At 40.0% G+C, this 16,522-nt stretch overlaps 1 protein-coding gene across 1 annotated transcript in view; it reads right to left on the bottom strand.

Annotated features, from left to right (window-relative positions):
• The window catches only part of GADL1 (glutamate decarboxylase like 1), a 166,015-nt gene that overhangs the window by 72,335 nt on the left and 77,158 nt on the right, over positions 1 to 16,522 (bottom strand). The window contains exon 12 of the mRNA XM_015132407.3: positions 1,376 to 1,575. Within this exon, the coding sequence (XP_014987893.1) occupies positions 1,376 to 1,575 (200 nt within the window). The remainder of the gene's footprint in view (positions 1 to 1,375; positions 1,576 to 16,522) is intronic.

Raw genomic sequence — 16,522 nt, 5'->3', positions numbered from 1 at the left:
CCTGGGCCCAGCCCACAAAACCATTTATTTCTCCTAGGCTTCTGGGTCTGTGATAGGAGGGGCTGCCATGAAGAACTATGACATGCCTTGGGGACATTTTCCCCATTTCTTGAGGACTATCGTTCAGCTCCTAGTTACTTATGTAAATTTCTGCAGCTAGCTTGAATTTCTCCTCAAAAAATGCGTTTCTTTTCTACTGCATCGTCAGGCTGAAAATTTTTTGAACTTTTATGCTGTTTCCTTTTTAAAACAATGCTTTTAATAGCACCCAAGTCACCTCTTGAATGCTTTGCTGCTTAAAACTTTCTTCCATCCGATACTGTAAATCATCTCTCTCAAGTTCAAAGTTCCACAAATCTCTAGGACAGGGGCAAAATGCCGCCAGTCTCTTTGCTAACACATAACAAAAGTCAATTTTACTCCAGTTCCCAACAAGTTCCTCATCTCCATCTGAGACCACCTCAGCCTGGACCTTATTGTTCATATCACTATCAGCATTTTTGTCGAAGCCATTCAACAAGTCTCTAGGAAGTTCCAAATTTTCCTGTCTTCTGAGCCCTCCAAACTGTTCCAACCTCTGCCTGTTACCCAGTTCCAAAGTCACTTCCACATTTTTGGGTATCTTTTCAGTAGCACCCCATTCTACTGGTACTAATTTGCTGTATTAGTCAGTTTTCATGCTGCTGATAAATACGTGCCTGAGACTGGGAAGAAAAAAGTTTAACTGGACTTAGTTCCACATGGCTGGGGAGGCCTCAGAATCATGGTGGAAGCCGAAAGACACTTCTTGCATGGTGGCAGCAAGAGAAAATGAAGAATGCAAAAATAGAAACCCCTGATAAAACCATCCCATGTTGTGAGGCCTATTCATTATCACAGTGCAGTATGGGGAAAACAGCTCCCATAATTCAAATTATTTCCCACCAGGTCCCTCCTACAACCCCTGGGAATTATGGGAATACAATTCAAGATGAGATCTGGGTGGGGACACAGAGCCAAACGATATCACCTTCTCTTCATTAGATCTCAGTTGAAAGTCACTTCCTCCAAAGAGCCTCTGCTAGTGTTCCTCAAGAACATACTAGAGAGCCCTCCTGATTGGGATTGGAGACTCTATACCTCACCTTGCTAGAAAGGAGGGCCATTTGTATCTCTCAGTAGGCTAGGATCTTGGAAAGAGGTGGTAGGACTGCTCTGTTCATAATTCCTGACACGTAGTAGGTATTAAGAAAACGTGTATTGGATGAAATAAAGAATGCACAAATGAAAATATGCACTTGCAACACATTTGAAGTATTACTTTCCTTAGGTCTTTATAGACAGTCACGAATATACACACACACACACACACACACAGAGAGAGAGAGGCTAGTACCTAGATAAAGCAAGAGCACGATTAACTCTCTCTTCAAGGCCTGATGTACCCAGGGCCTTCCAGGTCATCCAGAACTTGAATGCATCTGGTCTTCTGCTACATTGGATAGACTTGTCTCCTGTGTCATAGCTCACATCATAGAATTTATCCTGCTGGAAGAGGTAAGATGCCTTGGCACAGTAGCATTTTTTAAGAAGATCCTTTGAAAAAGAAAGAAAGATTACAAGACTGTTCAATTTTAGAATACTACTTGATTTTGAAAGCAAACATACACATGTACACACACAATGTGTATATTCTACCTATGCCAAATGTACATCTCACTTTGTGACTGCCTTGCATTGGACACAATCAGTGTACATTGACTTTGAGATACACGTTACCCACAGTGTTACCAAACAAAGCCTCAGAGTTGACAATGCTAAAATCCATCTTCACAATTTTACTGAGTATTGAGAAGCTGAAAAGACCATGTCATTATCGCTAGGACATCAAGGCGGGCCAGTTTTTCAGTATGAATAAAACTGTCTATAACTCACTTACAGCTCTCCATTGGCAAACAACAAAAAAAAACTGACATATTTACACATGTTATACAATTTCATAAGCAAAATAGGTTTAAAGACCTTCTTTTTCATATTCATTTGAAAAGGCTAGACCCGACATAACTCAGGGAAAAAGCCCAGGGATAAAAACCCAGTGAAAGAGCTATGGAAGAGGTAAACAAGAGCCAACAAGTTCTCACTACCACAAAATGTCAGCTATAATTCCACAGGGTCTTTCATGTTTGTCTCATGCTGGTTTTATTTGCAACCAAATTCCATCTGCATTTACTAACTTGTTATCATTAGGAAGTGGGTAACAATTTACTGTTCACCACGATTATAGGGCCTTTGCCTCGACCTCAAACCATTAAAGTTGAAGCCATGTTGTCTTCAATGTCATCTAGTGTCTACAAAAGCCAGGATTTCCTAATCAATCATTTACAGCCCTGACAACTCCCCTAAAATATTTTAGATCCTTGTGCCTCCTCAGTGGAGCCAATGTACTCAATGTCCCTGAACCACTTCATCATGTCTCTTCTATGTCTTATACCATTTGCTTGCATCTAACTCTCTATTTTATTATGATACTTGACACTTTCAACAGACTATATGCAGTCTATTTATAAGCTGTGAAGTTTACTGACACTAAACATAGCCTTGCCTTCTTTCTCAGGCCTGCCCTTCCATCAGGTCCCATCTCAACTTTTTCCTCCCCTTCAGCTTCATCTGCCCATCTCGTTGGACTCAAAGGAATAACTGGTATTTGGTTGCATTCGTTGGCCTTCGTCCTGTGCTTTCCCCATGCAATGAGCAGTCACTACCTATATTCTCTCCTTGTGTGGTCAAGCAGGTTCTTGGGAGCAGGAATCATTTCTTATCCATCGTTATATCCATGTAGCTTAACACTGCTGGGCACAGAGCACTCTCATTAAGCTATGAAGACAATGATTCCTCTCCCAATACCCCTGACATGTGGTATAAATAGAATAAACACGGATAGATGAGCTTCTCATTTGGTGCATTTTCCAAACTTTAACAATTCAAAACTACTAGTGCTGTACAGGAAGCTACAAAAAAGCTGCTCAGTAGACATGGGGGTCCTAGAAAATGTTTCCTTCTGATCAGAGAATGTATTAAATGTGCTTCATTTGACTAATCAGCTTGTGCTAATTAGTCGAATGAAAAGGAAATCTCAACGTATCACATTTCAAATGAAAGCATAAGTTTGCTGACTTAAGCAACATTGTCTTGTGTACATACTAGTCTGGATCTAAATATGTTCTGTTATCAAAAAGTATGATTTTATACTACATAAAAATTATATACCAAACATAACCAAGAATTACAATATGCCCCTCATCCAGTATCCACTATAAACTGAATATAAAACAATAAGGCTGGGCACTGTGACTCACACCAGTAATCACAATGCTTTGGAGGGCCGAGGTAAGAAAATCACTTGAGGCCAGCAATTTGCTACAAGCCTGGGCAATACAGTGAGACCTCATCTCTATAAACATAAAAATTAGTTGGGCATGGTGGCACATGCCTGTGGTTGTGGCATGTGCCTGAAGTGGGAGGATCACTTGAGCCCATGAGGTCGAGGCTGCAGTGAGCTGTGAGCACACCTCGGCTTACCAGCCTGTGCAACAGTGAGACTCTGTCTCTAGAATAATAATATAATAATAATAAACATTAGTATGCCTTCAGCCTGGTTCCGATGGGTATTCTTGAGAGATACAGGGAAAGAGCAGATTGCTCTGACCTGAACACTAAAGTAGAAAAATCCCTTAAAGTCTTAGATTTTATCATCAATAACACTACTCTGATCACAGTTGCCACTGCTGCATCTCCCTGCCCTCAAAAGTCGGGAAATTTGGTTGTTTCCATAGCAACTACAGTCTGACCATATATTATAACACTAAAAGGCCACTGCATGTATTTTAAGGACAAATCACGCACACATATTCACAACACAGGCACACACACACACACTTGCATTACGATTATAAATTTACTGTCACCAACCATGAAAGATTAAAAATTCCCAAAGCAAATGAACTTTGGACATTTATTGAGCAAGTTGAAAGGGAGAGGAGGCTCATCCATTATCAGAAGAAAAATGTGTGTAATCATAAGCAAGTGGAGAACAAGAGAGCCAAGAAAGCAAATAGCAGAAGAAACAATTGTCCTGCAGTAGTGACAGTTAATTTCATGGCACTAAAAATTCTGCCTTGGGAAGGTTTCCTAAAGAACTGGAGGCTTGGGATTTACTTTATCAAAAATAAACTTTCCTCCCAAATATTTCACTTTGCGTTTTAGTCTATGTCCTTGTATTAAAGTGGATGAGATGTCCTTTAGTTTTAAGACATCAACTAAGAGAAGATGCTCAGATCTCCAGTGAAAACATTTTAGAATAAGTATAGTAAAATTTAACATTGTTGAAAATAGTTATTGTGCTATCAAAGAGAAGCACCATAATTATCTTGCTCATCTTCATATACTCTTAATCCTAGCAGGACAATAAATACTAGTAACATGGCTTTCAGAGACAAGTATCCAATGAAAATTCAAATTGCTTTATATTGTGACATTAATTCAAACTCTTAGGGGTTAGTAGACATTGTATTGGGACTTGTAGAGTGGCAAGCGAAAGAAGCTTAAGCAAAAGGGAGTCTTTTTATAGGCTTGTATATTTAAAAATCTAGTCGTATATATAATCTTCAGGCACAGTTGAATCCGGTACTAAATAATACCCATTATCAGGAATATGTCCTTTCGTCTTGTTCTATTATAGCCTGTATTGGCCTCATTCCCTACACGGAAAGCTGGTAGGAAGGCTGAAAACTGAAGCTTCCAAGTGGGATCTAAGAGCATGGAGAAAGGCTCTGTTTGGAGACAGGAAGTGAGACAACTTTTGCTGGTGGTGCTACTAACAAACATTCTCTTTTTGACTAACATTTAGTTAGTCTAAGTCCTCTAGGTCTCCACCTTGATATTTATCTTTCTATAAATGCATCGCCCTCTTGTAGCAAGAATCTTGCTAGTCAGTTTGGAAAGAATCCCCCATCCCAATATCTCCCTTTGTCTGACCAAGTTCTTCATCCTTCTAGCCTGCCTTCAGCAAGCATCTTGTCAGATGTCTAATCTGTATCCTTTTATTCCTAATGTTTTCTCAGTCATTTTCCACCCACTGACTCCCAACCTGCCCCTTGGCTATGAATCCCTACTTGTCCATGCTGTATTCAGAAGTGAGTCAGGTTATACTGAGGTCTCTCTTCCTCATTGCAGTAGTTCCTGAACAAAGTCTGTTTTTACTACTTTACTGTCTGCTTCTAGTTTTCTTTAACATTACCCATGTAGAGAGAGACACTTGACCTCCCAACCTCACTATCTTATATGAACCTCTTTGTGACCAAACCTAGCAGGAAGCCAATTGGCAAAAGAGCCTGGTAAATATGGCTTTTAGGAGTCTGGCCCTTTTGCAGAGCAGAGCAGAGGAAAGTAAAGAATGGATTGGATTTTACGGTAAAGAGAAGCCAACGACAAGCACAGAAACCACAACTTTTACTTTCCCTCTTTGCCTTCACAACACCTAACCTAGCACATAATAATGACCAGAGCTAACATTTATTGAACTCTTACTATTTTCCAGACACTTCATATGTAATAACTCATTTAAATCTCATAACAACCCAGTGAGATAAATTCTATTTTTGTCAAGTCCATTGTACAATTTGCAACACAGCAAGTTAATTACCTAAGTTCATGTAGCTACTAGGTGATAGGGCCAGGTTTCAAACCAAAACTTAGATTCAGGGCCTGAACTCTAACCTATTATACTTTATTGCATCGACAGTGGGCACTTAAATATATGTGAAAGAGGGTGCTCCATTTGGAGAGGCTGGTAAAAAGGAAAATGGCAGAAGAGAGAACACTGAGCTGAGCTAGAGGTCAAAATAACTAAGATCCTGTTTCAAACTCTTACTTTTTTCTATAAACATGACTTCTGGTCTTACCACCAGTAATATCGTGTTTATAAAGCATTTTGAGATCTTTATGAATACTTGTGAATCTGGAAATATTATCCAAAATATTCACTCATTATGTGAATGAATGAATCTGTAGGTTGCATATTCTCCTGACCAAGATTAGCCAAGCCATCTTTGATTTCCATAGGCTAGATCAGATTCTGTGGTCTCTTTTTGGTCAGTGACCATGTGGGTCTACTAAGTCGGGATTCTGTGCACCAGCAGTCCCAGCCTTTTTTCGGCACCAGGGGACCAGTGCTCATGGGAGACAATTTTTCCACAGATGTGGGGGGGTGGTGTTGGGGAGATGGTTTCAGGAGGAAACTGTTCTACCTTAAATCGGGCATTAGAGTCTCATAAGGAGCACACGACCTAGATCCCTCTTATGCACAGTTCACAATAGAGTTTGCATTCCTATGAGAATCTAATGCCAAGGCTGATCTTACGGGAGGCAGAGCTCAGGTGGTAATGCTTGCTCACCTACCACTCACCTCCTGCTGTGTGGCCCGATTCCTAACAGGCCATCAACTGGTACAGGTCTGTGGCCTGGGTGGGGGGATCCTTGCTGTACATAACAAAAACCTTTGTATTTCCTCCTTGCAATCATGTTTTTCAGCTCATCAAAGAAAAGCTACCAAAAGCTCTTCCCATATGGCCCTTCCTATATTCTGTCCTATGTCACCATAAAAAAGGTCTAAACTAAATGACTTAGAAAATAGGGATATTAATCATCTTTTAATAATTCATCTAAAAATTATGTATTGAGGACCTATTACATAACAAGCACTATCATGCCAGGAGCCTGGGTATACAAGCCCATGAAGGTGCTAAGTATCTGGGTTAATATTTGTTGGCATAATGTACAAAATCAAATTCTTGCAAATAGAAGACTTGGTTGTAATCTAAAATATAAAAGTGAACTTTTAAAATGATTATGCCATCTGATACTGGCTTGCTTTATTAAACATTTGGGTACAGTAATATAGGCTGAAAGCTGTGCTAGGCACTGGAGATGTAAATAAGAAAGTCACCATCCTTAAGACATTTCAGGTGGGAATAAGAGCAGAAAAAACAGGCCACTACTGTCCAGTGCTAGAATAGGAAAAAGCACAAGGCGCGACCGAGCACAAAGGAGGGTCATATTCACCATCTTAGAGGTGTGAGAGATGGCTTTTCAGAAGATGCTGAGAGCTGAAAAGTGAGAGGCAGCTGGACCAATGAGAGGACAGAATTAATTGAGTATAACTGGAGCCAATTAAGGAAGTGGGCCATAGCTGGAGAGTTCAGGCTAGAAATCTAGAGTAGTCAGTCACCAAGCATCTTAAATGCCACAGTAAGAATGATTAGTGATGGAATCTTCCCAGGCTCCTATAGATCTTACAGTTTAAACTTCATTACTAATCTGGCAGAACAAAGTGAGAATCAGCAGATGTGAATTCCGCTTTTGATTTAGTTACTTGGTGTCAGAGCTCAAAGCCTGTCACTTAACATCTTGGGCTTCATTTTTCTCGTTGGCCTAATGAAAATGCTGTTACTTGTTCTACCCATCATACATATTAGGAAAATCTAAGGAACTAACGTTAACTGGGAATACTCTTCAGTCTTAAACCAAAAATCTTACCCACCACTCCTCCTCTTCTGCACATTCCGGTATCCCCTGACCCCTCTGAGCTCTCACTGCCTGTTCCTCCTTTGGTTTACTTTATTTCCCCCAGGCAAGCTGCAGGACGGAACATCAGCTCTCGACTTCCTCACTGTTTATGAAATGAACATATTACAACCCTCACCCACCTTCCTTTTTAATGGAATGTATTTGCCAGTTATACAGTTATAGAAGTAGGCCGAGCTGACAGAACATATTACAAAAAATCTTGAAGCAATAAAAAGAGTTATCAATGCTCTACATCCTTCAAATGGAGCGGATCCTGACTTAATTAAGCTCCCATACTTGAAGTCCTTTGTAGATGCTGTGGGTCTTTACAAGTCTCAGCGTAGTTTAAATTGGAAGACCCTAAAGGCATTACATAAAATTAGAATGACCCAGGGCATACGCCGGGTGGACTGAGAGCTAAGGAGCCATCAATTGGCCAGGTGTAACTTGAGTTTTCTCCAGTTTCCTTAAGCAAAGAGGGAAAAATGGTTATGTTAACTTCTGCGTAGTTGGTGTGGGGTGGAAGGAAGAGAGTAAACAGAGGACAATAGAGGATATGCGGCCGGGCGCAGTGGCTCATGCCTATAATCCCAGCACTTTGGGAGGCTGAGTCGGGTGGATCACTTGAGGTCAGGAGTTTGAGAGCAGCCTGGCCAACATGGCGAAACCCCATCTCTATTAAAAATACAAAAATCAATCGGGTATGGTGGCACATGCCTGTAGTCCCAGCTACTCGGGAGGCTGAGGCAGAAGAATCATTTGAACCTGGGAGGTGGAGATTGCAGTGAGCCGAGATTGTGCCACTGCACTCCAGCCTGGGTGACAGAGGGAGACTCCATCGGGGCGGGGGAATAAAACTGTTTTTCCCAAAAGGAAGCAAATCAGACCGAACCATGTAAAACGTCAGTGTATTAGGTTGGGCCATGAATAGTCTGACAAGGAAGAAAAGAAAGAAAGGAGGGAGGGGAAAGAGCGAGGGAAGGACAGAGAAGAGAGGTGGAAAAAGGAAGAAACAAAGGATGAACAGGCCAGGCCTGGTGGCCCACGCCTGTAATCCCAGCACTTTGGGAGGCCGAGGTGGGCAGATCACTTGAGGTCAGGAGTTGGAGACCAGCCTGACCAACATGGTGAAACCCCACCTCTACCAAAAATACAAAAATTAACTGGGTGTGGTGGCACATGCCTATAATCCCAGCTACTCAGGAGGTTGAGGCAGGAGAATTGCTTGAACCTGGAAGGCAGAAGTTGCAGTGAGCTGAGATAGCGTTACTGCACTCTGGCCTGGGTGACAGAGCAGGAATCCATCTCAAAACCAAAAACAAAACAATATGAGGAATATCATTCAAAGGTGAGATTTCAAGTGCTAAAGTATAGGTCAGTACAAGGCACCTGTGTAAATGGATGCATTTTGAGCTTGTGGAAACCAGCAGACTATTTGGATGCCATCTAATACACAGATTCTTACATTAGCACACCACTTTTATCAATCTTTTGCCTTTTTTGTCTAAAATGCTGATGTATGAAGTTAGAAAGTGGGAAAATAACTCTCTTCATTTCTCTAAATGCAAGTCCACCCACTACTTTTGTCTTTCTGGTTTTTTGTTTTGTTTTGTTTTTTCCTCAGTGTTATAAATGTTCCTTTTTTCGGGCTTTCAAATGTATACAACATGTTACAAGTCCTGTGGTAAGAATGAGAGCAGGTCATCAAAATCATTTGAAACAATCTTTGCACTTAACCTTCACCTCGCCCTCCTGTGTCTGTTCTTCTGTGTAACCTCTGCTTTCCTAGTCTCATGCACAGTGAATGAAGGATGGTGGCATTCTACTGTAAGAGCTATTCACTTATAACTGGGAATTTGCCTTCAACTTTAACCAGCGAGGACTCATTTCCTGAGTCTCTACTCACAATCTTTCTGCATTTTACTCTACTTATGTTCACCTATAATCCAAAGCAGGTATTCTTTCATTTCTGTCATCTTGAAATAGACATCTTTCATTTTTTTTTTCCTATGGCATGTCTTTCATTCATTTCTTTACTTGGATTTATTTAGTTCATTTTTCTGCTGTAGATTTTTCATTCTGTCAGAATAGAAAATATTTAAAATCATCCGGTTTGCATACAGCTTTGAGAGAGAACTTATTTTTTATAAAGGGGCACAATTATTTTTTGAATTTGCCACCAAATCTGAATTCCTATTTGCCTTTTCATCTGCAATTTGAGAGACTAATTGCAGACACATTGTGCTCCATTGGATGTTTCAATGTAGGAGGTTCAAATCATGATATAAAGGCTTGCTTCTATTACCAGTTCCGAATCATTTTTTGATATTGACTCAGCTATCTTTCCCATTCCAGTCAAGCATTTTCCAGTCACTGGTATCGCCTATAGATCAACCTCTGCTCAAATCCTCAATTAGTTCTCCAATTCTCACTTCCTTCTCATGATCTCTTGTACTTCCTGGAACATGTTGTGTACAGAAGTTTGCTGATACTTTTTTGTTTGTTTTTTAATAGTTTATTTTCAGAGGTGGGATTGTAGAGAACTTTAAGTTTCTATTTTTATATTACTTGGATTTATTACAAGTATATATTAAGAAAAAGATATTTTCACACACACCTTTTCCTCCAAAAACATCATTGCATAAAATTCATACTATAAGAAGAATCTCTATGCATATTCTCTGGGGGATATATACATATTTTTTGTCTTATTCCAATTTAAGGAGCATGAGGCTACAAGGAGACAACAACCTTGCTCTAATATTTTCTCAGAAATAATCTGAAGTGTATCAGATACATAATGAAGTTTTGCTGATACATAAGGTGCTTGTGATTGAATTTCTGTTCTGGTGAACAGTCTGCCCTGTATTCTTCTGCCATATAGTGACATATTTGAGCTTGTACTGCCATTTTGACATCTCCTTTCCTCGAGTTTATTTTGATCTCCAGTTTCTCAAAAACTGTGTGCTGTCAGCCCTCCTCACAAACTGGTTCGATGGTCTGCCTGGTTCAAGCCGTTTCCAGAAAGTTTCTGGGTGCTGTGTGCTAGGTTTCCAACAATGTGACTTCATCTCTTGTTTCAGTTAATTGACATAATGCTTTTAACTTCACAGCTATCTGTGAAAATATATTCTTTGAGAAAACATCAGCATTTCAATTCATGATACTATGAAAGAAAAGTTTTACATGATATATATAGACAGGTAAATACAGAAATATATACAGAGAGAGATCTGTGTTTGTATTCCACCTTTGACCCTTTCGTTGATGCGCTCTTGAAAATTCTTAAGTTGCTTTACAAAGCTGAGGTCAGTTGCTTCTTTCCTTAATACATTTGACATTTTTGTGGTGGTTCAAAATCCTCACTTTCCCACTGTGTATATTGCTTTATGTAATAGGTTATCAAAGAGATCCTACAGCTCTGTCCAGCTCAAGGCAGAAGAGCAGGAAAGGGCATTTTGTGCGGTGGGCACTACTCCCCAGGTTCCTCCCATGAGCCCCCAGTCGTCTCTTGGCTGCACCCTCCTCTGGCTCGCCTTTCTTCTCATTTGTCATCTTTGCTACTCTCTCTCCCAGTCACCCACAGTAATCTCACAGCACAATGGGCAAAGGAAATAGCAGCCTTCCACGCAAAATGAAAGTAGAGAGGGAGGGGGAGGGAAGTCCCTCCCCCTCATGCTACAAGGGCGGGGCTGGAAACACCAGCCTTCTTGATAGTGGTTTACACATTACCAGCTATGAACTGCCAAGAGGTCGCAGGCACTAGATCAGTTTGACATCATCTGTAAAAACTACTGACTTCTAGAATATTCTCAGCACTTAGTGTTGAGATCAAGACTCCCCTTCCAATTCCAGAAAGCCTCTTGGAAGATTCCAGAAAGCTTTAAGTTTCAGGGCTGCAGACCTGTTAGGAATTTTCAGAGAACTGCTAGCATACTTTAGTGCAAGATCTGAGATATTTTCTCCCAGAGTGTAAATCTTCCTTAAATACCCCTAACTAAGGGTTAGAATGAGCTGCTTAGAAAATGAGGAGACTGAACTAAAAGATATTTTTAGAAATGCAACTTAATAATTTTAAACCATAACGCTGCCTACAGGAGAGGAAAGTTGGACTCAGTTTCTTAGAGAATGTGTAAGTGCCTCTATAAATAGGTAAGAAACATTTGATAGTGCAGAGATCACTTGGCAATACCTCGGCATGCCCTACAAGCGTTTAAAAATAGTACAATCGGGCTTCTCTCTTGGGACAGATGGAGATTTTTTGATTTTCCCTAGGCAACAATCAACATACCTTCTCTATTAAAAATAATCTAAAACAGTGTTTTTCAAACTCTGACTACAACTCACAGTAAGAAATTATTTTTAAATAGTGACACAGTATCCACCCTACTACACATGAAACTGAAAGAAAAATTTCATGGAATAGTACACATTACCACATGGAGCGCATACTGATTTTTTTCTATTTCAGTCTGTTCTGTTCATTAAAAGGAAAAATAAAAAGCTGGCATGACTTACAATTGACTGTAACTCAAGAACAATTAGTACAGTAATTGTTAACCCTGGATAACATTAGAATCATCTGTTGTTGTTTTTTTTCCCCCAAAAAATAACATTGCAGGATTCCTACTCCAGGCCACAGAACCAGAATTTTCTGTGTGAAGTAAGGGCAATGTTACTGTTCAAAATGTTTCACAGGCGATGCTCAGGTGCAGCCAGGATTGAAAACCACTGCTCTGATGGGTCTTGATCTCACGTTGAAAAATCCTGATCTAGAAGTTTCAGTGAATATTACATTCATGTTGGGACTAGAGAAGTCTGAAGTGTTGAGTTTTTCTGATAACATATAAACTAGGGTGATTATCTAACTTATTTTTTGCTACTAGTACTTATTATAAGAGTTTTATTTGTGTGTGAATACAAGTGAAGAATGGCTTTATTCCATGTAACCCAAAGAGAATATGGGTTACATGTCGTCCATGCTGAAGTCTTAATCAGTAGGAGGAAAAAAGAAGCTCCAAACTATAAAACCTATGTCCACGGGCTTACAGCATGGATGAAATGTGCAAACAAAACCAAGAACCTTATTCAACCTTTTGCTTTGCCATGTATATCAGTCTGTTTTCATGCTGCTGATAGATATACCAGAGACTGGCCAATTTACAAAAGAAGTTTAATGGACTTATAGTTCCACGTGGCTGGGGAGGCCTTCCAATCATGGTGGAAGGTGAAAGGCACATCTTACATGGCGACACACAAGAGAACTTGTGCAGAGAAGCTCCCTTTTCTAAAACCATCAGATCTTGAGAGACTACTATTATGAGAACAGCATGGGAAAGACCTGCCCCCATGATTCAGCTGCTTCCCACTGGGTCCCTCCCACAACACAAACGAACTGTGGGAACTACAATTAAAAATGAGATTTGGGTGGGGACACAGGCAAACCATATCATTATGTTATTGTGATATGGAAGAAAAACCATTTGTTTTCAGAAGCTAGTATCAACTGATAGGTGAACTTTGCTCACTTGTCTCTGATAGGAAGAACTGCGATCCTTCCTCTTCCTATGTTACTGCTAACTCTGAGTTTCTGGGATCCATTTGAGACCCTACTTTGTTGCAAAAGGGATTTAAGGTAGCCTACAATATGGTAGGATTGGGAGAGGACAAAAGGAAGGAGAGATAAGAGATAGGAGAAGTGAGGGAGGTAGGGTAGAGATGGGGGAAGAAGAGGAGGGGGAAATAAAAGGGAGAATGTGGAACAGGAGAATAAATGAGGTTCAAAGGCAAGAGAAAATGCAGTGAGGAAGCCTGGCATGTCTGCACACAAAAGGCACATGAGAAGGGAGACAAAAGACGAGAGATTACAGAATTTGGCAAATGTTTGGCATATCTAGTTAACTGACACATAGTGTAGCAAAGGCATTTAGTAGTCATTTGCTGCTTCTGAACTTTGGGTATTTACTGTGTAATGGTCAACTACATCACCTTGCTTCATCATATAACATTTTCATTTATCTGCAGATTGAGGATAATAATATTGCACTGCAGCCCACCACCTGGAGATATGTGGATTATTTGTGGCATGATGTGTAAGTAAATGCCTGAGAAAACATATTAACACAGGATGTTTTTCTTCAGTCTAGATGGATTAATTGCATCTCTCTAAAATAGGTAGACAGATGTCTAGAAATGTTCTCTTTCAAATTGGACAAAACAGACACAGAGTAAGTGTGCTGCTTTGGACTGAGGCTAGAAGAGCAATTCTTCACCAAGAGCATAATACTTAACAAAATCAATCTATGTCCCCAGCTTATTGTGATGCTGTCAACAAAGGCACGGTTCCTCCTCAAATGGAATTTTACATTTGAATTTTACCTTTAGCAGTAAGGCCTGTGGCCTACATTTCTTGGAGTTTGAGCATTCTTGAGAGTTCTGGCCTCTGAGGCCTGAAGTATAGGTAGGAGATTGATATCACAGAAAGGCAAATGCTATGCAGGAAGGTGAGTTCTGAAACATAAGTTTCCTGTTCTTTATATAAATCCCATTGAAGATTTGTGGGACATTACTGACATTACCATCACCATAAGCAGTCCTATTTAAAACTATCCTTAAATGCCAGTTAAAAATTTAGGAAGTACTTGGTGGAACCTTTTGGATACAACAAAAGATGTAGTGGACAATAGCATTTTTTTTAAAGGACTTATAAACTACAGAAACGTGCTAAAATGACAAATGTTTCCACTATACTAATGGATATTTGTTCATACAGAAGAGCCTGTGCATTTGCATGTGGCTTACTCAACATAGACATAACAAGGAAAAAGGGAATTATTTGCTGTGTGCTGACTACCTGGTTAACAATGCATTGCACATGTTTGAACCTTATTTAATGTTATAGTAGTTTTTCAAAACAGAAAGTGTCTTCATTATACAGACAACAGCATCAAGGTTGAGAAAGGTTAAATGACTTCTCAAAGTCACACAAGGCAGTCCCACGCAGAGGAATAACTCAAATACAAATCTTGCTGGGTTTTCAAGGTCCGTATGTTACCCACTGAGAAATATTTAATCCCAGAATTTCCCAGTTCAGACTATAGCCTTGGAGACTGGGTAAAGCAAACCCGCATATCTGGATGTTCTAAAACAAGGATCAGCAAGTGATTCCATCTTATACATCCTATATAGGATAGATAGAATCTTATCTGTATAGGGCCAGGTAGTAAATACTTTCAGGTTTGCAAGCCACATGATCTCTATCACAACCACTCAACTCTATGGTGGTAGCATGAAAACAGCCATAGAGAATATTTAAATGAGCATGACTGACTGTATTCTAATAAAACTTTATAAGAACAGGTGACAGGTCAGGTTTAACCCAAGGGCCATAATTTTTGGACCCCTGCTTTAAGACATTCCAGTGAAGAGACACTCCTTGTCATTTCCAAATTTGTAGAGGCAGAAAAAGTTAAACCTTTACATGAAGGCTGCAAAACCAGAGACATTTTTCTTGATTTAAAAAAAAGGAATAAGAGTTCGAGACCAGCCTGGCCAACACAGTGAGACCCTGTCTCTACTAAAATTAGCTGGGCATGGTGGTGGGCACCTGTAATCCCAGCTGCTTGGAAGACTGAGGCAGGAGAATCACTTGAACCTGGGAGACCAAAGGTTGCAGTGAGCCGAGATTGTGCACTCCAACCTGGGCAACAGAGCCAGACTCTGTCTCCAAAAAAAAAAAATTCTTTCATTTTCATTAAGGTAAATTTTTAATCCTGTTTAATAAAACGGCCATGGTTTATTTTCCTTTCTGGATTTGAGAAACATTTTACACAATTCCCATAGAGAATGACATTTGAAAATCAAGACCCATACTGGCTTATAATTTCTAATTTTCATTGTTCCCCCAATACCCCAAGAAGAAAAAAAATACTCTGATGAAACTGGTTAAATTTGGTTTCATTTTCTGTTTTACTGCAAATAGTAAGTGGAAGCTACCAGTAAAGGAGCAAAAAAGGAGGCAGGGAGGGAAAGTAGACAGGTCTCTCTGGTCGGTTAAAAGGAGGGATATGTGATGACGTTTACGATTCTCTGGCGCAATCCTAGGTCTGTAGGTATGAGAATTATGGTGTCCAAACCAAACAAGAAAACCGTTGTCTGACAAATTGCACGTGTCCCGAAGGGAACAAGAGAACCAGATGTATTTAGAACAACCATGACTGCAAATCCAGGGGAGAGAGTGACTATATCTACAGAATTTCTGTACAACCTTGGCTGAAAGAGGGAAAGTGTAATGAGAAAAACCTACAGGCAAGAGTCTGGGGACCGAATTGAGTTAGGTGGAGATTCATAGGTCAGTTTAAACTAGACTGGCTGTGGAAATGAGTTAGAAGTAGCAAAATCATCAGCATTACTACTTCATTTTGTATAGGTTCCAAAGGGGATTAAACAGGCAGGTTTTATCTTTCTAAATCAACGTTTTCTATTTCTGTACATTATTATGTCTTTAAAATTCAGTTTTAGGCAGGAAATAGTGTTGATCCATTACCTGCCGTCTTGTTTTAGGCACACATAAGCTATGTGGTTAAAAGCATGGATTGTGGACTGAGCATGACTGACTGAATCCCACTTCCATCCTTTATGAGATTCATGGAAGGCTGTGAGCATGTTGTTTATGCTTTCTGTATTCAGGTTCCTCATCTGTACAGTAGGAAGGGGAATAGTCCCTACCTCATGGGATTGATATATGGATTTGATGGGTTACTATATTTATCCACTTGTTTTAACTGTTTATGGAACTTGCCAGGCCTGTACTGGACATGAGGAACAGGCAGGGAGCCTCTTTCAATATAGGTGAGAGGCTAATGGCTCCACCATTAGAGGAATTTGCGATATGTACTGAACAAATGCTTGGCTAGAGAGG

This window comes from Macaca mulatta, chromosome 2 (genome assembly GCF_049350105.2).
Source record: "Macaca mulatta isolate MMU2019108-1 chromosome 2, T2T-MMU8v2.0, whole genome shotgun sequence".
Taxonomy (NCBI): domain Eukaryota; kingdom Metazoa; phylum Chordata; class Mammalia; order Primates; family Cercopithecidae; genus Macaca; species Macaca mulatta.
The sequence above is the reverse complement of the archived record's forward strand: the minus strand, read 5'-3'. Positions and strand labels throughout refer to the sequence as shown.